The sequence below is a fragment of the Lissotriton vulgaris genome, chromosome 6 (assembly GCF_964263255.1).
Source record: "Lissotriton vulgaris chromosome 6, aLisVul1.2, whole genome shotgun sequence".
Lineage (NCBI taxonomy): Eukaryota > Metazoa > Chordata > Amphibia > Caudata > Salamandridae > Lissotriton > Lissotriton vulgaris.
Genome location: NC_141694.1, coordinates 52,349,605 through 52,373,083, shown reverse-complemented (window position 1 = coordinate 52,373,083; position 23,479 = coordinate 52,349,605). Strand labels below are relative to the sequence as shown.

Genomic DNA, 23,479 nt, shown 5'->3' with positions numbered 1-23,479 from the left:
TGCAGGAGAGGTGATCCTGGGTCAGCTGTAGGTGAGTGGGGAGGGAGTTCTAAGTCTTGGCTGCCAGGTAGGAGAAGGATCTTCCTCCGACGGTGGATTTTCGAATTTGTGGGACGTAGGCGAGGGCGAGGCTGGCGGATCGGAGCTGGCGGGTGGGTGTGTAGAAAGTGAGGCGGCTGTTTAGGTACTTCGGGCCCATGTCGTGGAGAGCCTTGTGTGTGTGGGTGAGGAGTCTGAACGTGATCCTCTTGTTGACGGGGAGCCAGTGCAGGTCTTTCAGGTGGGCAGAGATGTGGCTGCAGCGAGGGATGTCCAGGATGAGTCGTGCTGAGGTGTTCTGAATGCGCTGGAGTCTTTTCTGGAGTTTGGCTGTGGTTCCAGCGTAGAGGGTGTTCCCGTAGTCCAGACGGCTGGTGACGAGGGCCTGGGTGACCGTCTTCCTGGTTTCTGTGGGGATCCATCGGAAGATCTTTTGGCGTATGCGTAGGGTGTTGAAGCAGGATGATGAGACTGCGTTCACTTGCTTGGTCATTGTGAGGGAGGAGTCCAGGATGAAGCCCAGGTTGCGTGCGTGGTCTGTGGGTTTGGGGGCGGTGCCCAGGGCAGCTGGCCACCAGGAGTCGTCCCACGTGGAGGGAGATGGTCTGAGGACGAGGACTTCCGTCTTGTCTGAGTTCAGTTTGAGACGGCTGATCTTCATCCATTCTGCGACGTCTCTCTTTCCTTCCTGGAGGTTGGCTTTGGCGGTGGCTGGGTCGTTGGTGAGGGAGAGGATCAGCTGGGTGTCGTCGGCGTAGGAGATGATGTTGAGGTTGTGTTGGCGGGCGATGGCTGCGAGAGGGCTCATGTAGACGTTGAAGAGGGTGGGGCTGAGTGAGGATCCTTGCGGGACGCCGCAGATGACTTCGGTGGCCGCGGATTGGAACGGTGGGAGGCGGACTCTCTGGGTTCTTCCGGCAAGAAATGAGATGATCCACTTCAGGGCCGCTCCTTGGATTCCGGTGTTGCTGAGGCGCTGTATCAGGGTGCGGTGGCAGACGGTGTCAAAGGCTGCTGAGAGGTCCAGGAGGATGAGGGCAGCCGTTTCCCCGTTGTCGAGCAGGGACCTGATGTCGTCTGTGGCTGCCATGAGGGCAATCTCGGTGCTGTGGTTTGCTCGGAAGCTGGACTGTGAGGGGTCGAGGGATCCGTTGGTCTCGAGGAAGGCGGAGAGTTGTCTGTTGACGGTCTTCTCGATGGCTTTGGCTGGAAAGGGGAGGAGCGAGATGGGGCCGAAATTCTTCAGGTCCGTGGGGTCCGCTGTGGGTTTCTTGAGGAGGGCGCTCAGCTCGGCATGTTTCCAGCTCGGGAAACATCCTTTATTTATTTTATTTTATTTATTTTAGCGATTTCTAAAGCGCCTGGTGACCCAAGGGCATCCCCGCGCTATGTAACTTGAAATCCTATTGAGAGGGAAGGCGGCCGAAGGGTGTTATTTGGGAAACAGATGGGTCTTAAGTTTTTTGCGGAAAGCAAGGTAGTTGGATTCCAGTCTGAGGGCGCGAGGGAGTGCGTTCCAGCCCTTAGCCGCCTGAACGGAGAATTGTCGACCTCCTGTGCGGGCTTTTTTGAATCTGGGGATGCAGACTAGATTCTCATTTTGAGATCGTAGTGATCTGGTTGCTGTATAAGGTGTGATCATTTTACTGAGGATCGCTGGACCAGATCCGTTGTAGAGCTTGTGTGTTGTACACATTGCTTTAAAGTGCACCCTTTGGCGCACGGGGAGCCAATGCAGGGTTTTGAGGGCTGGCTTGGCGGATATTCTGGAGGGGGTGTTGGTAATCATGCGTGCTGCCGCGTTCTGTGTCCGCTGGAGTTTCGTGATGGTAGCCTCGGGGGCTCCCAGATAGACCAGATTGCTGTAGTCCAGACGGGACAACACTAGACCCTGGATAAGGAGCTTTCTGGACATAGGTGGGAGTAAGGGCAGGATTTTACGGGTCGTGCGCATGAGTCCAAAACATGTGCCCGAGGTTTTGGTTGCCTGGGTTTTCATCGTAAGCTGTGGCTCAAGCCACACCCCGAGTGTCTTGATTTCAGATTTAGGGGGGGGGGAATTTCTCCGAACACATCGGGCCATAGTGTAGGAGGGATAGTTGTCCATTGCTTGCCGAGTAGCATTACTTCTGTCTTAGTCCCATTCAATTTCAGTGATGAGTCATTCATCCAGTTGTGGATATCTATGAGGCAGTTAGTCAGATTTTCAGGATGGTCAATCAGCTGGGACAAGGAGACGACTAGTTGGGTGTCGTCAGCGTAACTCACCATTTTGATGTTAAATGGTGTTACCACGTCCTCGAGGGGGGCCATATAGACATTAAAAAGCGTCGGGCTTAGGGAAGAGCCCTGGGGGACGCCGCTGGTGAGTGGGAGGGTGGATGAGTGATGGCTGTCGTCCCACACTTGAAAAGTGCGTCCTGTAAGAAAGGATTCGATCCATTTGATAGCTGTCCCGGTAAGTCCTGCATTTGCCAGTCTATGCAGAAGGACACGGTGGTTGACCGTGTCAAAGGCTGCACTTAGATCCAGGAGGATCACTGCCACTGATCCTCCTGAATCTAGTAAGCCCCTTGCCTCTTCAATAACTGCGAGGAGTGCGGTGTCCGTTCCATGGCCTGGGCGAAATCCGGTTTGGGATTGTCGGAACAGTTTATTCGTTTCAAGGAACTGGGACAGTTGGATGTTTACCAGTTTCTCGGTGACTTTGCTAATGCCAGGGAGTAGGGATATTGGTCTATAGTTGGACAGGTCCGATGGATCTAGCTGGGGTTTTTTTAAGAGTGCTTTGACCACAGCACTCTTCCAGCTGTCGGGGACGGTTCCGTGGGTAAACGAGCAGTTGATAAGGTCCGTAATGGTAGGCACAATTACTGAGGCTACGGTCTTGAGGAACCTTATAGGGGCTGGGTCCAAAGGGGATCCACTTTTCATTTTTACTAGGGTTCGCTCAACCTCTACGGGGGTGACAGGTCGGAAAGTCTGAAGCGATGGACGACAGATGCTTTCAGTCTGTTCGAGGGAGGTACTACTTTCCGTGAGGCTAGGGGAGCTGGGGGGTGGGAGGGAGGCCAGGATGCGGGTGATTTTCTCGTTGAAGAAGTTAGCAAGCTCATTACTTCTGTCAACTTTGGGGGTGTTGGAGGGAGAGGTGGTGGGGACCTTGGTCAGCTCTTTGACGATTGAAAAGGATTCTCGGGCTGAATTAGATGCTTCTTGTATTCGTGTGTTGTAGTAAGAGGCTTTGGCTGATTTAATGGCCTCTTTGTAAAGTTTGTCTCCTTGTAATGCACTTTGGAGGAGGACTGCTAAGTCACTTCTATTTGACAGTCACCTGCAAATCCTGGAATGAATCATTGGTTCTGGACATTCCTAACATTAGGGGAGTAGAATACCAGGCTTCGTAACAGTTAGCCATGCAATAATCAGATCTGGTTAGAGGAAGTTGAGGAGAGAAACTACTCCCTATCAGCTGAATGATAAAAACACTGATCTGGACTCTGTTATGTTATGTTATGTTATGTTATGTTATGTTATGTTATGTTATGTTATTAATGTTTGTACCGCGCACAGCTGCCCCAGCGAAGGGGCGTCCTGGCGCTTTGACAAGGTAAACACAACACAACACTAAGAAACTCAGAAGGGATAAAAAGACAGCAGAGGAATTTAAGCAAACAGAAGAGTTTTTACGGCCCGTCTAAACGGGAATAGGTCATCCATCGCCCGAATGTGCAGAGGAAGGGAGTTCCACCACTTCGCCGCTAGCACACGTAAAGAGCGACCACCAGCTCTGACCAGTCTAAAGCGCGGGACCATCACCAGATTCTGCCCCAAAGATCTGAGGGTACGCGAAGGGACATACGGCGTAAGCAAATTCTCCAAGATTTTGGGAGCCATACATTTGAGGATTTTAAACGCAAGGCAAAGAACTTGAACTGAATCCTCTGGGGTATGGGAAGCCAATGGAGCGAGGGCAGAGTTTTGGAAACCGAACACCTCCTTGGCAAACCAATCACTACTCTGGCTGCAGCATTTTGAACTCGCTGCAGCCGGGTAAGTTCTGCCTGATTAATCCCGGCCAACAACGAACTGGCATAATCTAGCCAGTATAACACTGATGCTTGAACCACCAGCTGCCTGGTGGACGCATCAAAAAACTTAAGAATAGGTCTGAGCCCTCTAATAATGCCATAGCAAGAAGCTGCCACCTTCTTGGTATGGCAGATGAAACTAAGAGTCGGGTCCAACCATGCTCCCAAATGTTTTATCTCCGATGCTGGGAGAGGAATCACACCTAACTCAGAGGGCCACCATTTGTCACCCCACAGCGCCACCTGCTTACCGACCACCATAACCTCCGTCTTCTTGGTGTTTGACCGGAGACAGTTGGAATTCATCCAGTTAGCCACTGCTCGCAGACCTTCACAAAACCTGGGAGCCTCCATGTCTGAGTCCCCACTCAGCGTGACCGCCAGCTGCGTGTCATCAGCATATGAGACCATCGTCAGGCCCCATTGCTTGACAACCGCAGCCAGCGGTCTCACATAGAGATTGAAAAGAGTGGGACTCAGCGAGGAACCCTGTGGGACGCCCAGGGCCAACGGATAGGGTTTAGACTTGCCGGGCGGGATCGCAACCTGAAATGACCTTTCAGTCAGGAAGGATCGAAAGCAACATAGGGCTGAGCCCGTGACACCCACTTCCTCAAGTCGCTGAAGCAAGACCTTGTGCGAGACCATGTCGAACGCGGCACTGAGATCTAATAACAAAAGTGCCGCCGTCCGACCTGCATCAAGCACGGATCGCTGATGTTCGACCATAGAAAGTAGGGCTGTCTCCGTGCTATGGCCTGCCCGGAACCCGTTCTGAGTAGGGTCAAGAATGTTAGCCCTAATAAGGTGGTCTGCAAGAATGCCGTTCACATGGGCCTCAGCGACTTTCATAGCCCAGGGAAGCAAGGAGATGGGGCGGTAGTTCTCAGGTTTAAGGGGGTCAAGGGTAGCCTTCTTCAGAATAGGTGTGACCACTTCCTGCTTCCACCTAATGGGAACGGTCCCAGATGAAAGTGACAGATTAATCAGTGAGAGCACCGGGGTTCGACATAGCGACAACATACTCTTAAGCTGGGCCGGTTTCAACGGGTCTGCCGGAGACCCTGACTTAATCTTAAGGCTGAGTGAGTCAAAAACCTCCAAGGAAAGGGAGGGCAGGGTAGTAAGACAATCACTGTCTCCCACCATACAACTGACCCGGTCAGGAATAGAGGAGCCCATCGAGAAAATTCTGTAGATGGCATGAACTTTCTCGAGAAAGAAAGAAGCCAACGTCTCGCAATGACAATCTGAGCATATTTCCTGTGCCGTTGTCCTCTTGGCCATCAGGTCCTTTAGTACCTTAAAAATAAGTTTAGCAGGATTTGCACTCTGCTGAAACTCTTGAGCATAAAAGGCTGCTCTTGTTTTACAAACCGCCCTATGTTAAACTTTCGTTTTGGCCAGATAACAAGCTTTTAATACCGGATCATACGATTTCCTCCATAGTCTCTCAGCCTGTCTACAGGCTCTTGTGAGAGACGCCAAAGCACCATCATACCATCGGCTCGGCTCTTTCGGACGGCACTTGGACCGAGATACAGGGATCAACAAATCCAAAGCGTGTGAGATCCACTCACAAAAGGAATCGTAACCGCGGTCTACATCAATAAAAGGGCTTAACGGTGTCTCCTCTAACAGTTGGTAGAAGTCCTCCAATTTTAACTTATTCCAATGTCGTTTAAGAACTGATCTACTTTGAGATGCAAAAAGGGGCTCCGACAGAGCAGGTCACTTTCACCAGCATATGATCTGTCCAGATCAGCTGGATAGGAGGGGCAACCCTGACTCCCTCTAAATTAGTAAACAACGGGTCAAGGATATGGCCATCCCTATGCGTGGGGAAAGTTACCAGCTGAGGCAGTTGTAAAGCCTCTAGATCAGTTAGCAAGCTCCTGATGGAGGGCAAGGAGGGGCAGTCAAGATGAAGATTGAGATCTCCAACAATGTTAAAATTGCCACATCCTAGTGCCTCCGTGCTGATTAACTCTGGGAGAGCGGCCCTAAAGGCAGAATCCCAGCCCGGCAGGCGATATATTAGCAACCCGGAAAAAGTAAAGTGGTGACTGAACGAAATTTTAAAAAGGGCACTTTCACATCCAGGAAGTTTAGCGATCTTCCACTCGCTCGGATAGCATAGCTTAACAGCCAAGGCAATGCCTCCCCCCCTGGTGCCACGATTAAGGGTGTGAATTGCATACTCTGGGGGGAAGGCTAGATTAAGTATAGATGTGTCCGATTCCTGCAACCAGGTTTCGGTAAGAAACAGCACATCAGGGGAGTCATCTTTAAGAAGATCGTATACCTCCCGATGATGCTTTACCAATGATCTGACATTTAAACTCCAAATGTTCAGAACAAGCAGTCCTGCCTTTCGTATACCTGAAGATGCTAACTCCAACTAACAAATCAGGGAGGGAGTATCCAATGTCCAGTCGCCGCAGCTACAGCGGTGAGGGCCACATAACGGATGCGCTGGCCGAGAATTGCAGTTAGGAATCCGATCACGGATGGTAAGTAGATCACTCCTGGAATACCTGAGAGTAGGGCAGGGCATAATTAAAAGCCAAAAGTCCAGAGTCCAGCCGCGACCCGCGCTTCCTTAGCTCTGACGGGCGCAGACGGGCAGGACTCTGGCACGACTCAGGCGCAGCGAAGGCGCGCCCGCTGCGCGATCCCGCTGCGCTTAGTAGGGAGCTTTAAGTTGGCGTCCCTCTATTCATCCGGAGCGCTAGACCGCTCGCAGGTGATGCCCCCTAATCAGTCCACACCATTCCCTAGTTAAAATCAGGGGAAAACAACATATGAAAACACAAATATTAAACAGGTTGGTTTAAAATAGCAGCGCAGCAGATGAAGCGCGGAGCGCAAAGCGGCGTTCAGATACCTTGTTAGATACTCTAGGTGTCTCTCTGTAAAGGTTCTGCAGCTGCTCAGCCCTATCCCACTCCCATCAGCTCTGGACAAAGCAAACAATCCCTTTAGTTTGGTGCTTTCATTGTAATGAGTGGCTTCATCCCTAACGCAAATCTCCAGCAGGATTCCTTGTTAGATGAAATACTTTTAACAATTTCTTATGAGCGGTGTAGAGTTTTTTTCCCCAAATATTGAATATCTTTTGCACCAGTTTTTCGGTCTCTCAACCACAAATCAAAAATCCTTTGGTAAGCATTTCCAGTATCCTCAGATTGGATACCGAGGGTAATGAAAACGTTTCCACTTTCTGCTTATGTCCTAATATTCTAGCCGTTGCACTGAAAGGACTCCTTAAATGTATCTTTTTTAGGTCTTGTCTGCATGAGCATGCCCTAGCGCATGTGCTCTCACTTGCAAGGGATTGAACTTGGGGCTTGGAGTACACCTATTGCTTATCATTTGTGGACTTCATTGTCACTCTAATTTTCTGCCGTCTAATTGGACAGTACGACCTGGCTTCACTGCCTCTTCTTTCAGCTGGAGCAGGTACCATATACTGATTGCTTCATCTAGAATAGGATCCTTTCGCTACTGGCGCTGTGCTTGTGGTGCAATGTTTTATTTATTTTCTTTCTTCTTCCCGCTGCTGTCCTTTTTGTTTTTAGTCCTCTCCCACCTGCCTGTCAATATTGCTTCTTTTTTTTTTTTATTATATTTTTATTTACACCATTGCACAATTCGCACAATTCAATGCATATTCACCAACTGTACATTAAATTCATGTGATATATTGCATCATACACCAATAGTACAAATTCATCGAAGCATCATGTAGACATCAATTTAAAATTAATACAACCAATATAACATGTCCTAACCTAACCCCACAGTCCCAACCCCTCTTTCCATCTTATAATGGGATCCCATATCTTTAACGCCAGTCTCCTCCCTTTCCTACCTTTCCGGGCATAGATATTTTTTTCCAAATTATAAGTTGATAAGAGATTAGCCAACCAAACTTGCATTGCTGGGGGGTTTTTGTCCAACCAAGCCCTGGCTATACAAAGCCTAAAAACTGCCATTGCAACAAAGATGAATTCTTTCTGTATAACATTAGTATCTGTAACTATCCCAAGCAGTATTTCTGGGGCTTTTAAAGTGATCTGGATATTCAGAGTGACGTCCAGAAACCTCTCTATATCCCTTATCACTGTTTGTATCTGCGGGCATACAGCAAATAAATGTATTAAATCCGCATCCAGTGAGCTACATCTTGGGCATGTGATACCTGTGTTACCCCCCCATTTTGCTATTTTTGCAGGGGTGAAATATAGTGAATAAAGGGTTTTATACTGCTGCGATTGCAGTGGTGCAGAGCACAGGAGAGACTGTCCTAAGTCCAGTGACTCTTTAAACCAGCAGGACTCCCCTTCCAACTTATCTGCCCACTTTTCACTGTGCTTGTCTATGTCGTCTAGTTTCCCTGCCAACAAGTTTGCGTAAAAACAACGTATAGAGCAATCTCCCCCAATCTTATTTTCTCCAATATTTCTACCTTCTCAAACCCTACACTTCCACCCTGCTTATTCCCCAGAAAACTTCTTAGCTGAAAATATTTGAAAAGATCCCTCCTATCTAGTCCAAATTTAGTCATTAAATCTGTGAACTGGAACACCCCCTCAGTATTCCTCACATCCTCCAGCTGTACTACACCCTTCTCCAACCAGCCCGCCATTATACTGTCACCAAAAATCTGGATTGGAAGGGACATATTTCTATACAACCTTGTATACCAGTTATATCGACCCAGACCAATTCTCTTCATCACCGCACTCCAAATCTTAATTGCAGCCTGGACCGTCTTGAATCTAGTTCTTTTAAAGTATGCAAAATCAATACATTTGAAGAAGGAATTCTCTACCTCTGGTCCTAAAACGATGGAATATATCCTAGATGAATCATTCGTTGTTCTAGCGTCTATACCACCACCACCACCTATCAGGCCCCGCATGTATTGAAGTGCCGATGCCCAATAGTATAATCTAAAGTCAGGCACCCCCCAACCACCCCGCTCTCTAGGCAATGACATAAAGCGATATGCCCTACGGGTCTTACCATGGGCCCAAATAAATCTATTCAGAATTTTTTCCAAATCATTAAACCATTTTGTTTCAATCAACAACGGTATTGTCCTATAGAAGTACAACAATTTTGGCAGTATTAGCATTTTAATAACATTGGTGCAACCTACTAATGACAAGTGCAGATTATTCATACGGTCCAGATCGCACTTAACCTTTGACATCAGTGGTGCTAGATTATTCTGTACCAGCGCGTCTAAGTCAGCTGTGATTGCAACCCCCAAATAGACAGCTGAGCCCACGACTCTGTGATCATTGAACACCATATGTTGGTTGCATACTATTTGGGTTTTGGAACTGTTTAGGCTATACCCAGATATTTGCCCAAAGCTTTGTGCTGCGGCTTCAATTTCCACTATAGCCATGCTGGGATTAGATGTTAAAATAGCGATATCGTCAGCGTAGGCGAGTGTCTTTATCTCACATCCATTCAGCCTTACTGGTGGAATCCTTCCATTGGTTTCAAGTTTTCTTATTAATGGGTCCAGATAAAGAGCGAATAGTAATGGGGAAGATGGGCAGCCCTGCCTGGTCCCTCTCTCGATCCTGACTGCTGCCGATTTACCTCTATTTACTCTTATCCTTCCTGACGGGTTTTTATAAAGAGTCTGCATTGCTGTTATGAAATTGTTCCCTAATCCATTCCATTTTAATGTTTGCCATAGGTATTCCCAGGATACTCTATCGAACGCTTTTTCGGCATCCAAAAATAATGCCGTGATAGTCCCCCAAGACATTTGCCGCGTCAAACGTTGTAATCACCTCCCTGATGTGTTGTGTGGTGCCTTTTCCAAGAATAAAGCCATGCTGGGTATGGGTTACCAATCCCTCTATTACCCCTGCTAACCTTGTTGCTAGAACCTTGGAATATACCTTAGTGTCTGCATTCATTAATGTAATAGGCCTATATGAACCTGGGAGTGTCAGGTTTTTCCCTTTTTTTAAAATAACAATGATGTCTGCTTCCCCCCATGACTCAGGTATTTTATCCCCCTTCTGTGCCTCCAACATAACCTTGAACATTTCAATTCCCACAGTTTGATAAAATACCTTGTAAAACTCTACTAGGAGCTGGTCTGGTCCGGCAGCTTTACCTGGAGGAAGCGCACTTAATGCCATAATAAATTCCTCTAAAGTAAAAGGGGAGTCCAATCTATCTTTTTCTTCTTCTGTTACACCTGGTGCATTAATATCACTTAGATAACTTCCCACCTCGCTCACTGTTCCTGCACTATCTCTAGTATATAGTTTTTCATAGAACTGCCTAAACACTTCTCTCACTCCATCTACTTCAGTGGCCAATGTTCCATTCTCATTTGTAATCTCGACAATGTCTGATGCTGCTAGCCTCTGTCTAGTGCGTACTGCTAATAAATGGCCTACCTTCTCGCTTAACTCGTAAGCAGCTTCCCTCTTGGTTAAATAGTTCTCTACTGCTTTTTTAGAGATGTTTTCCGTCGCTTCCACCCTAAGAGCCACTATTTTTAACAAATGCTCTTCTATTCGTGCCCTATCTCTTAAATCCTGCGCCAATTCCTCCTCCACCCTTATCAATTTTTGAAAAACTTCATTTATTTTGAGTCTTTTCTTTTTCTGTGCTGAAAACACATAACTCATTGTCTCTCCTCGTGCTCCTGCCTTAAAGGCGTCCCAGACCACTCCAACTGGGGCCGTACCTCTATTAATTTCCCAAAAGGCTCTGATCCATTCTACCATATAAGACCTATACCCTTCATCCTTCAACAGGGCTCTATCAAAGGTCCATTGCGTATCTTTCCGTTGCGCCTGGCCCAGCCTAATAGTTAGAATCAAAGGACTGTGATCTGAAACGATTCGGGGTTGTTTATCTATTTGTGCCTCTGGTAACAAGGAAGATGACATCAAAAAATAATCCAGTCTGACAAGTACTTTATGTGGGGCCGAATAGAATGTACTACAATCTATACCTGGTTTCAGTTTAACCCATGGATCCACTAAGGAATTATTTGCTACCATACCTGACAAGGTCCTATGGGTTCTCTTTTTCCTCCCTGTATATGTACTCCCCGTTTGTGCAAATGAGCTGGTAGCATCATGGATGTTAAAGTCTCCACATAGCACGATTGGCTCGGGCCACAATGCCAACTCCGTGTCTAAAAATTGGAAAAGGTCTGGTTCATCTTCTGTCGAACCATACACAGAAGCTAGGGTACATTTTTCACCCTTAAATTTCATTTCCATTATTACCCACCTTCCCCATTTATCTTCTGCTTTCCTTATTACTTCTACATCAGAGGGTCTTCCTAATATTGCCACTCCTCTATGCTTCGTCCCCTGCTTAGTATTTGCCAATACCGTAAACCCTAGATGATCCATAATATAGCTCTTAGAAGCTTCAACATGCGTTTCTTGGAGGCAAATCAAGTCCAGCTTAAGTGTCCTAAACAATGCCGCCACTCTTACTCTTTTACCTGTATCATTAAGGCCACAAATATTAATAGTAGCTATCCTGCAAGCCATTAAAATGTGTCATAGGTTTCATCCAGCTCTATGTACCATCCCTGATCTATCGCTATGCTCTCAGAATAAGCCTCATGTGCATCGTATATCCTCATCCTTCTAGCTAGTACATACCAATAAATATACATTCACTGTGCTCTGAATTGTGCTTTCTTGTGCTGCTTACATATTTTCAACCTTTTTTTTGTTTTTTTAACCCTCTCTTTACCCTCCTCGCCCCCTACTCCCACCCTACCCCCCTTCTGGCTCCCACCCCCCACCCCCCCTTACAGGCAAATAGGTCCATAAGACCTATGTGTAGCCGCAGAGATCTGTGGAGATCGCTCCACTCCCCCCCCCCCCCCTTCACCCTACCCCCTTAATAGTGTATATCCCCCCTCTGTGTGTCCCCTTTGTATAGTTCTTTATTTGCATGCACTGCCCTTTAGCCTTAACAAACCTTACAAATGACGATGAATCAAAGTCTAGCATCTAACTCTTTGAACTTCTTAGCCCCCTTTCTGTGACTTAATCTCTGCCAAGAACTGTTGGGCCTTTATCTCAGACAGAAATATATTTGTTTTGCCTCTTGTAACCACTTTTAGTCTTGCTGGGAATAATAAAAACGCCTCAGATCCCAAGGCCTGGAATGGTTTGATAAGCTGCCTGAGTCTCCATCTTCTCTCCACTGCTGTGTGGCAGAAGTCTGGCCTGGCGAAGAAGGTGACTCCTTGAAAGGATATTTTCTTGTCTGGTCTAGCCTTGTCCATTATCTCCTCTCTGAGGAGATAATTTCCGACATAAATCAAAATGGCTCTAGGCAAAACATGCTGAGCTGCCTGGCCCTGATCTCCACGACTTTTTTTGATGGTAAAGGGAAATCTGTGCGCTCGTTGTATCTCTCTTTCCCACTCCCATTGTGACTCGGGGAATGCGCCTCTCAACAGATTAACGACAAAGTGCATAATGTCATCCCCCTCTGCTCCTTCCGCCACTCCCAAAATGCGAACATTGTTCCGCCTCTGGCGGTTCTCAAAATCCTCGAGCTTCCATAGGAGGTCACTTGACAATTTTTCCTGTTCCTCTTTAAAGTCTTGCCACCCCCTGACGTCGTCCTCTAGTTTTCCAGTTCTCTCCTCTACCTCGGTCACTCTCTCAACGACGCCTTCATACAGCTTATTGACCTTCCTGAGGGTATTCTGGATCTTTTTCGCGGCCTGTCTAGCTCTTCGGCTTTCAGTCCTTGCTTCTCCTTGAATCTGTTTAAGCGTGGAGCATATCATATCGAAGGGGGCCTGAAACTGTTCTGACATGGGGGTATTAACTTGAGTCTGCAAATTATCCACCTCTAGGTAGGTCTGAGACGTTGCGGAATAGTCCCAGTCTAGCTTTTTGCCTCCTGCAGAGGGTGAATCAAGTGTTCCACCATGCCTTCTGGCCTTCACTCTTTTTTTTTGTGTAGACTTTTCCGCCGGTGAGCTTGATTCAGAGCTTGTTTCACCTTCTATCTCCCCCTCATCTGACGTGACATCACTTGACTGGGTAGTGTCAGTTCCTTCATTTACTGAGAAAAAACATTCCCCCTCTAGTGAGACACCTTCTTTTTTTTCCAGACCCCAATCTCTATCTCTATCAGCTCTCAGTGAGGCGCTCTTTCCTGCTGTGTTTGATTTGGTGGATTCACTGTTCATTTCTTTAGCGTTTTTACTGCTGTTTAACTCAGCTTCTACCTGAATTAGCGCTGCCATCATGTCTGCATTTCCTGATTCGAGTCTATGTGGCCCCTCGACTGCAACTGAATTTAGCGAATTATTAATTCCCCCTTTAGCCTCCTTCACTCCGCTGTCAGTGTTCTGCTTTACCTTGTCTGTTGCGCTGCTAGATTCGGCATTACCTCTGCCTCCGCCGCCGCCGCTGCAGCTAGTGAGAGTTTCTGCCGTGGATAGGGGTTGCCTAGCAACCGCTGCCTCCGTGCTGGGTGCGTCTGTTGATGCGTCCTCGAGGACGTTCCTGCTCGTTGTCAGCTCCGTGTCCGGCTGTGAGCCTCTCCTGGAGGTGAACGATTCCATCAGGGTAAGCTGCTGTAGTGCTGCTTCTCTTCCCTTGTTAGAGCCTTGTTTTGTGATTGAGGCGGCGTCTTCAGTGGGATGATCCAAATCTAGCCGGGGCCGGCGGTGATCACTTTCCCCTGCTGGCGCAGTGTCTGATTTTGTATATGACTTCTCGCTTTTCTCAGATCTTCCCGCTTTTTCCGTCTTTTCAATTTTCTCTATTCTTTTCCCCTTTTGAGCCGGGGGTAGTGTTGTTTTTCGTATGGCACCCGGACCCCTCTGTTGCAGTCCCGAGGGTACGTCATTACTACTTTTCTTTGCACATGCCTGGGCATTTCTTCCGCTTGCCCCTTGCATGCTTGCTGGGTTTTCCTGTTGCGTTTTCATTCTCTCCTTTTCTTTATCTTTTTCTTTTTCTTTTTCTGTTTTGGTTAGACGTGTCGGCATTTTCACCAATTGTGTCCAGAGCTCTGTTCTCCACTCTGATAGTTTAAATAGTATCCGGCTAATTTGCGTTTTAGTTGCAGGGTATCTTGAACAAGCCCTGTGCCAACCTGAATGTATCCAGATCTTCAAATCCATAGGGGGGTAATTTCGCCTTATTCCATGTCCGTCTGGGTGATCTAGGGAGAGAGTACACGAGCGACTTCTCACCACAACCTCACGGCGGCCATCTTGCCTCCTGTCAATATTGCTTCTAATCGATCTGTGTTACTTATAGTCCCCTCCCTCCATCCTGCTGTGTTGCTTCCAGTCTTCTCCCACCCGACTGTCTGTGTTGCTTCTAATCCCTTCCCACCTAGTCTGTGGTACTTCTAGTCCCCTCCCCACCTCTGTGTTGATTCTTCCCTTCTCTCCCCGCCCTCTGTGTTGCTTCTTCCCCTCCCTCCCCACCCTCTGTGTTGCTTCTTCCCCTCCCTCCCCACCCTCTGTGTTGCTTCTTCCCCTCCCTCCCCACCCTCTGTGTTGCTTCTTCCCCTCCCTCCCCACCCTCTGTGTTGCTTCTTCCCCCCCACCCACCCTGTGTTGCTTTTACCCCCCCACCCACCCTGTGTTGCTTCTACCCCCCCCCCACCCTGTGTTGCTTCTTCCCCTCCCCACCCTCGTGTTGCTTCTTTCCCTCCCTCCCTACCCCCTGTGTTGCTTCTTCCCCTCCCTCCTCACCCCCTGTGTTGCTTCTTCCCCCACCCACCCTGTGTTGCTTCTTCCCCTCCCCACCCTCGTGTTGCTTCTTTCCCTCCCTCCTCTACCTCTGTGCTGCTTCTTTCCCTCTCTCCCCGCCCTCCGTGTTGCTTATTTCCCTCCCACCCCTCGTGCTGCTTCTTCCACTCACTCCCTGCCCTCGTGTTGCTTCTTCCCCTCCCTCCCACTCTCGTGTTGCTTCTCCCCCTCCCTCCCCGCCCTCGTGTTGCTTCTCCCCCTCCCTCCCCGCCCTCGTGTTGCTTCTCCCCCTCCCTCCCCGCCCTCGTGTTGCTCCTCCCCCTCCATCCCCACCCTTGTGTTGCTTCTTCCCTTACTCACCACTCTCCATACTTCCCAGTCCCTCCATGTTGCTTCTTCCCCTGCCTCTCCACTTTCCATGTTGTTTCTTCCTTTCTCACGTCTCTGTTGCTTATTCTTTTCCCACTATCTCGCTGTCCCCCTTGCTCCCCCCCGCCAGGGTTGGATTGGGTCGAAAATATGCTCCGACACCCTAAAAAATAGTGTCCCAAAACACTGCTTCTGTGTTTTATGTATTATAAAAAGGAGGGGGGTTTCTCTAAAAGAAGCAAGTTTTTCTAACTTGTCTGACATAAAAAAAATGCAAATGTTGCCAGGACTGTTCGTGCATGGATTAATTCACAATGGTGAACAAAACCTGAATATAAGTGAGGCCACTTCTGCTAATTCCCCCTGCTCAAACTGCATACATTAATGGGCCGGCCCAGCTAGAGACTGCAAACTACACCTTCACCCCGTTGGTTAAAGGAAGGTAATAGAGGCCGTCTTTCTTTGCAAAGGCCACTCAGCCCCCACTCGTCCTCTGGCAGCATCTGAAGAACACAGATACAGTCCATATTGGCTGTCACGCTGGCCAAAAAAAGCGGCCTGCAGCTGCAACTCAGATACTGGCCCTTCGCCCATTTCCCACCTCACCAATCCGACCCTGGCCCCGCCATAAGAAAAAAAAGCATTATGATGCAGTGAGCGTGGCTGCCTCATTGCACTTTTGTTTTCAACCGTCCCATTTCCCCCACCCACTTACCCTCCCGTTCTCCACATCCAGGTGAGTTTTGTGACTTAAAAGGTGACCACATGATGCCTACTGTGTAAAACACACCAGAAGTTTAAATCCTACAAAGGCAAACTCCGCTTTACATTTTTATGAGGTGAGTCAGTGGAGTACTGCTTTATTGGGTAATACTACAGTGCCTTGGAATGGCAGAACTGTGTTACAAAGTACAGTATAAAAGTAGCTGTAATTATGATGCACATTCTCTTTGTGATGCCTCTCCTGTAGCCATTAGTCATTGCTGTTTTGCACCAGTGTCCCATCTTCTGTGAGGGAGGGTCTGTCACCCTTGTTTTGCCAAGTCTTCCTTCCATAGTTACAGGGTACCACTGGTTACAAGCAAATCCCTCTTTTTACCTGACTTCATTTGAAACCAGTAGACTTTGGAACATATCATCTAAACAGTGTGCTTCCTTGCTGGCATACAAAGTTTTCTTTTCGAGAACAATCTGAAAAGGAAGTGCAGCCCTTTGTATTTTTGACTGTTTTTTTAAACTGCTACAATGCATTTATATAAGCCCTTCCAGTGAAAAACGAACTGTGTGTGAATTAACGTATTCACCTTAAATCTAAAAAAATGATATTTTTATTCCCTTTGTCAAATTTTAGTAACTAATAAATCATATTTCATTAGAGTTCAGTATGCTTACTTCCATTGAATAGATGCATGCTTTGGTTTTTAAAGCTAGCTGACCTTTTTATGCGTAGAAGTAAAGGGCATTAGCAATGAGAAATATCCTCTTGCAGAGAGGAACTTAAGGTCCCACAGTTGGTCTGCTTGAGCCTGACATGGGTCTTTTCGTGCTAAGTTCCTGCCCGTCCTTCAGGGTCAGTAGCCTGGTGTCTAATTAATAGTCTTTAACAAAGGGCCAGCCCAACTATGTAATATTGTATTCACAGTCAACAGGTACTTGGAAGTAAAAATGTCTAATGCACCTTGTAGGAAGGTGGATACCTGACTATGGTTACCCCCAACTTTTTGCCTGGTGTTTTGCTGGTTTTTCGACTTAGTTGACCTGGGACCCTGCTATTCAGGGCCCCAGGCCTACTGCTCTCTCTGTAAAATGGATTCCATGTACCTTAGGTGCATTACCCAATTGGTACTGGGCCACCTTATCAGACCCTGTAACTCAGGCCATAGGTGTACCCAGGGCCTACCAGGGGCTGCAGCATGTATTATGCCACCCCTGGTTGGCCATCTAAATCTGACACAACTGGCTGCACGACAGCTGGGGCAAAGTGGTGTAATCACCCTTTGCTGTAGATATAGTATACCTATATCTAACCTAAAAATGGACACATGTATTCCTATCAGTCACTCCTATGGCAGGCCTTAACAATCCTGAAGGCAGAGTGCTTGGAATTATGTGAGATGGTGCTCTGGCATGAGCTGAGCCCGTCTGCAGCTTGCGGAACCAAGTCTTAATAGCTGTTCTATGATAACGCATACCATATACTCTTAAGTGCATTGTAATCCTCGCGGTTATTTGCTATCTTTGGTATCGCTTTATCAAAACATGTTGAGTAAGGTGTCATACGAATTGGAATACTAACCCCTCGCCAATTCTGGCGACGGGGTTAGCATTCCACCCTTCTAGAGGGATACGACATGTATGTAACTGTGAACCCCGGTTAAAGTTAACTCGAGCCTCAGCATCACAAAATGGATGCTGCCACCACAGACACAAGTCTGACCCCCTGCAGCTGGGAGTCCTTCCAGCGAGGGGAGCTTGGACAAAGGGTTTCCTGTCAGGGGCGGTGCTAGCACCATCCCAGACCGGGTTTTGTGTATCCTAGGTAGGCAGGGCTGAATAGGAAGGTGACTGCAAGTGGCACCCCGGTGCTCACTGTGCATCTGCCAGTTTGAACCAGTTCCAGGGGCACACCAGCCCCTGAGCTGGGGAAAGTCCGGCATGGGAGAGGGGTGTAGCCACCCCCCTTCCTGGTCCCACCCATGGGCAGGACCTAGTCCCGTACCAGCCCCTTTCTTTAGTATAAAGGTGGGAGCGGGGACCCTTCCAAATTAGATCATCTTTGAATCCTGAAACTACTTTCTACGAAAGGAACTCAAGACTTCTTCTCAAGATTTCTCCCTTGTGACTAAGGAGTAGTCACCCTGCATCTGCGGGCACCAACTAAGAACACTGCGGTTTGCTGCGCGTCCTTCCTCCGGAATCCGACCGACCAGCACGACGAGACCCGGCTTCCCTGGCACCTCTGACCTCTACCTACATCATCAGCCCAGCTGAGATCCGTGGGTGTGACGAGACCTCGAGGGACCAGCCATCTTCAGAACTGCACAACTCTTATCCAGCACGACCGCCGAGGGATCCTCGAGTGAGTGCTTTGGGGTTTGAGAAGCCCTAACCCTGAGCAGCTCCAGCACCGAAGTCCAGCCCCCCAGCATCCACGAGATCTGCGTGGGGCCCTTCTGCTCTTTGCTGCTCACCGCGTTGTCCGGCCACTTGCCTGCTGGCTTGTAGCCCTCTTGACGACGAACGACGACACATCCAACGCTGGTCTGGTTGCTCCAGACTGGCCCTTGCTCCCCTCCAACAGAGGAGCACTCCGGACCCTCCTGGTCCACTCCAGACGCCATTTTGAGTCCACCGCGTGGGCTTGCATTTGCCAAGAGTTGTTGCCCAATCCTGGGTCCAGCGACGTCGACAGCAGATACCATCGTGGGACAGCTCGCACCTCCATCCTGGTCGCCGACAACGCCTCCTGGTCCGAGAGACTGCAGAGCCCAGCGTCGCCCACTCACCTGGTCGAGGTGACTTCGTCCTGGTGCCCATCTAATCACTTGCTAGTGATTCAGAACTTGGTCCCCTCTGCTTACAGGTATCCTTCATCACCGATCCAGGCTTGGATCACATCGAACTTCATCACTGGTCGCCTGCCAGCAACTTCTTCTTTCAGGCTCCATAGACTGCAACGAGGATTCCCGACGTCTTTTCAGCCCTATGCAGCCGCAGCCCCTGGGCTAGGTAACCTGAGCATTTCAGTGCTCCATCATAGCTTAACTATCTAAGTGTCCAGATCCTTTTTCGTTTCAGCTCTACATAGTCGGATTCGTCCGATAACACTAACTTTCCGAAATCTAGCATCCATAGACTTTGTCCCACATCCCGCGTGAGAGTGCACACTCTGCACCCGATCTCCCTAGGCCTCCTGCTCGTAATCAGAAGGTTCAGTAGTCCTGTCCTAGCGATCCTAAAGCCTTTGAGACTAGTTACTTACCTGCTAGTATTTCGCATTCCACTTTTGTAGTATATGGTTTTCCGTGCCCCTCGGGCATTTGCGTAAATTGTGCGACTCTCAGAATTTCTTTAAGAGCTTTGTATTGTGCTTAGCGCCCTGTCCTCATAAAGAGTCCAGGGCTGTTGTGTTCTAAATAAATATACTTTTATTTTCATAACAACTTGTGTGGTGTCCTTTCACTTGGTGTTCAAGGGGTATATGTGATGGTATAACAGCTGGCTTAACACGCCCTCTAGAGTTTAGCCTAAAGACTGCTCTTGTCCATGCTACTATAATAGCTGGTCTAAAAGGTTGACTTGCAACCAATCATCAATAAGGGTCGTTTGGAATGATACACAGTGATCACTAGAATAGTGAGCACTACATATCAGGCAACTTCTCACACACCTAGACAGCGCAAAACTGATTAATATATATAAAAGCCAAAGCTCTATACAAAAAAAGAGGAGTGTTACTGTTACAAGGCCACAGAGGTCACGACTTCCCATTGAGTGTGTTAGGCTGTGTAGAATAATAATATATAATAATAAAAATATTGCGCATTATGTTTCTTGAAGGTTTTCAGCTAGTAAACCTGTTTTTTTAAAATACATTTTATTTGGTTATTTTGCAATATGTTGGGGTCGCAGCCCTTTTTTTTATTTTGCATAATTATTGCAACCTCTGAATGTTTTCAGTTTTAATGTTTTAATAACAGTAAGGAATTGTGGCTAAGAGTGAACAGAGCAGTTTGAAGGGTGTTAGAGAGAGAGGAAAAGTCTCAATTAGTAGGTAGTCACTGAAATGCAGGCGTTCAGATTCAGTTGAGCACATTGCAAATGAGAACAACAGTAGAGAAGGCGACTTGTTTCTATATATAAAATGTTTTTGATGTCCTTTTCTGAGCTCAGACAGCTCTGTAGTTTGTAGATTGGAATCGTATTTAAATATGGGTTCTATTTAACATAAACCAGCAGTGATGACTAGGATGTTCTTGGTGGTTGTTTTTTGCAGTGCCGGTCTAATTGTCTTTCTCTTTTTAGAACCCTGAGTGAACCGCGACAAGCAGACATCCGAAAAGACTGTCTACAGCTCTGGGAGGTGAGAAATGTCTTGCGTAGCTAAAACTGCTGTTGAGCTCTTCACTGTGAATCATTTAACCTTTAAGTATAATTTCTTTGCTGGTGACCTACCAAATCATATGTACAGACCTGCTGTGGACTCTGTGTTAACATTTAAAGTTAATTGCGGAAAAATAACCGTAACCTGCATCATCATCAACCAGTTTCCCAGGACAGTTAATCAGCACAAAGCCTGTGGATACCCACACTCTGGGAGTAGGCATTTTGAAATGAGCGGGTGGCCTCCGGATATGATTAATTTCTGTGCAAGATAGTTTGCTGCTCTGCCGGGTATGGACTTGTGTGTTATGTCTAGATTAAATACACTTCTGGTCTCTATGGAGAGACATTTTGGAGAGATCACTGCTGGGGTAATGCACCTGAACACCTTGAGCCGGATACTAGTGAAACTGGGTCATTGAAAACTGATTCTAACGGGGACTGTTGGATCTGCACATGCCAGTCAGGAATGAGTTGTAGTATGCTAGCCTCAAGATGACAAGATTACTTTCTGGGAATGGTGACAAGGTATGTTTCAACCATCCCAGAGCTGTGCTCTCTATCCCCATTGGTGATTTCGCAATGTTCGAGGCATGTGGGCTGCTGAATTCATATCTGTGCATAGATCGCCGCCTAGTGTTGGGTCCGGATGATTGCACTTTGTTGTCTTGGAAGAGTCTTCGAAGTATCACGAGATAGGTGACTCCTCTCTTGGACTACAGTGCGTATGGGCATCTTCTCCATCCTCAGATTGTTTTTTTCCGCCATTGGGTTCGGATGCTAACTCCTATACTCCAACTTCGGAATCGAAAACAAAACTTTTCTAAAGGCCAAAAGGCCTTCCACTTCGACGGTATTGTTCTCGTTCGGTAGCTCTCAACTCGATCCAGCCTTCCATCTCGAATCGGTCGTCGACTCGGGGCGTTGGGCCTTTTTGACGCCACGTGAGCCGACCGTCGATGGAAAGAAGCCAGTTTAAAAGGTGCCCACAATGCCACTTCAAGTCCCACATACTGATAAACACTCAGTATGCAACAAGTGCCTTTCCCCAGACCATAGGGAAGAAACCTGCCCAGCCTGCACCCAGTTTCGATCGAAGAAAACTATACGAAACAGACGGGCCACTAGGCAAGAAATGCAGCGACAGGCACTGGAACCAGACAACATCTTCGATGATGACCAGGATCTACCGGAAGCTCCAGACTCGGACCTAGAAATCGTCACCGTCGAGGACTACTCGGACTCCGATGACGAGATCCCACCGGGGCAAACCATGAGTACCCTGCCCCCGACACCAATTAGTCCATTACCAAAGGCTCCAGTCGAGGCATCGCCAAAAGGCCTTAGCCAAGATCATAAAAAAGTTTCGCCAGCCCTGCCATCCGGCTCGGCTCTGAAATCAAAACCGAAACCGAAACCTTCAGAGACCCCAGGGCCCAGTACCATCGTCCAGAAGAAGGTTCCAGAGCCAAAGAAGGTCATCGACCCGAAGGGCGTCGATCTGAAAAAGGCCGTACAGCCAAAGAGCGTTGAGCCAAAGAAGACTGTCGACCCCAAAAAGGAAGTTCAGCCAAAAACTGTCGACCCCAAAAAAGTAGTCAACTCGAACAAAGGCACACAGCCGAAGGTCACCGAACCAAAAAAGGTCGCCGACCCGAACAAGTCTACTGTTCCGAAATCCGTCGACCCGGCAAACGGTGCCGTACCAAAGCCCGTAGCAAGACCGGAAAACCTGTCGACCCAAAGATAACTGCTCCAAAGACACCAGTCGATCCAAAAAAGAACATTGACTCGGAAAAGGACACTCATCCAAAGAAGCCTACGGAGCACAAAAAACGTGTCGAACCGAAAGTTCCGGTCGACCCGAAAAAAGGGCTCGAGCCAAAAAAATCCAACAAAACACCAAAAGTTGTCGAAAAACCAGGTGTTACCGACCCAAAGAAGTCTAACACTCAACCCAGGACTGTAGAGAAAGAACTATTCCACCCAGATCTATCAGACGACCAGGCAAAGATATATATTAATCCAGAGACTGGTAAAGTTACCATTCTGCATAGGAAAAAGAGGCCTTTGGACTTTGAACCTCATTCCCCTATTCCATTAAAGAAAAAGACTTTGGGACATCTCCCTCTAGACCCTTCATCCCTTTTCAACCTATTATGCCTACTACACCTTTTGCTCCTTACTCTCCTTCTCACCATGGGGACAATGAGGGAAACACAGGGGATGAGCCGCAGCCTCTATATGATTTCCCACAGGATCCTAAACCACAAGAGGAACCTTGGGAGGAGCCAACAGACGCTTACAACACCCATCCCATCCCTGATGTACCCACTTATCCTACTAAACCGTCACCTACTGATGAGGAGGAAGACTTCTTATTTGACACATTCCCTACTGCAGAAAAAAGTGTCCGAACACTTCCCATGTTAAAGGGAGTTCTTGAACACGCACCTGACATATTAAAGGATACAGCCAGGGCACGGGTAATCAATCCCAGAATAGAAAAAAAGTATAGGGCAGCTCCTACAGACCCTACTTACATCAAATGGCAGTTGCCACTAGACTCACTGGTAGTGGCTAACACACGTAAAAGAGCCAACTCCCAGACAACAGGGGAAGCACCTCCCCCTGACAAAGAGTCAAAAATACTGGAGGCATCAGGCAAAAGGGTAGCAGCACAAGCCTCCAACTCATGGAGGATTGCTAATACACAAGCCCTAAAGGCTCGTTACGACAGGGCGCACTATGATCAGCTAGAAAGCCTAATGCAACACCTACCTGAGCCTTTTAAAGCACAAGCTGATGATCTGATACAGGAGGGAAAATTCATATCAAACGCCTCCATCAAATGTGCGCTTGACGCAGCAGACACAGCAGCTAGGTCAATTAACACTAGCGTCTTACTACGCAGACATGCATGGCTGCGTATTTCCGGTTTTAAGAATGAGGTGCAGTCCACCATTCTTAACCAACCTGTCAATCAGGACTTTCTATTTGGCCCTGCTTTCGACACCATTTTGGATAAAATGAAAAAAGACACAGAAACCGCAAAATCAATGGGTGCATTGCAATTTGTGCAACATAGGGGCTCCTTTCGACGCTCCTCATACAGAGCAAATACACGAGG

General features: G+C 47.8%; 1 protein-coding gene across 1 annotated transcript in view; it reads left to right on the top strand.

The window, feature by feature from the left end:
- The window catches only part of CMTR1 (cap methyltransferase 1), a 1,053,443-nt gene that overhangs the window by 609,020 nt on the left and 420,944 nt on the right, over positions 1 to 23,479 (top strand). The window contains exon 15 of the mRNA XM_086925906.1: positions 20,272 to 20,329. Coding sequence (XP_086782032.1) covers positions 20,272 to 20,329 — 58 coding nt within the window. The remainder of the gene's footprint in view (positions 1 to 20,271; positions 20,330 to 23,479) is intronic.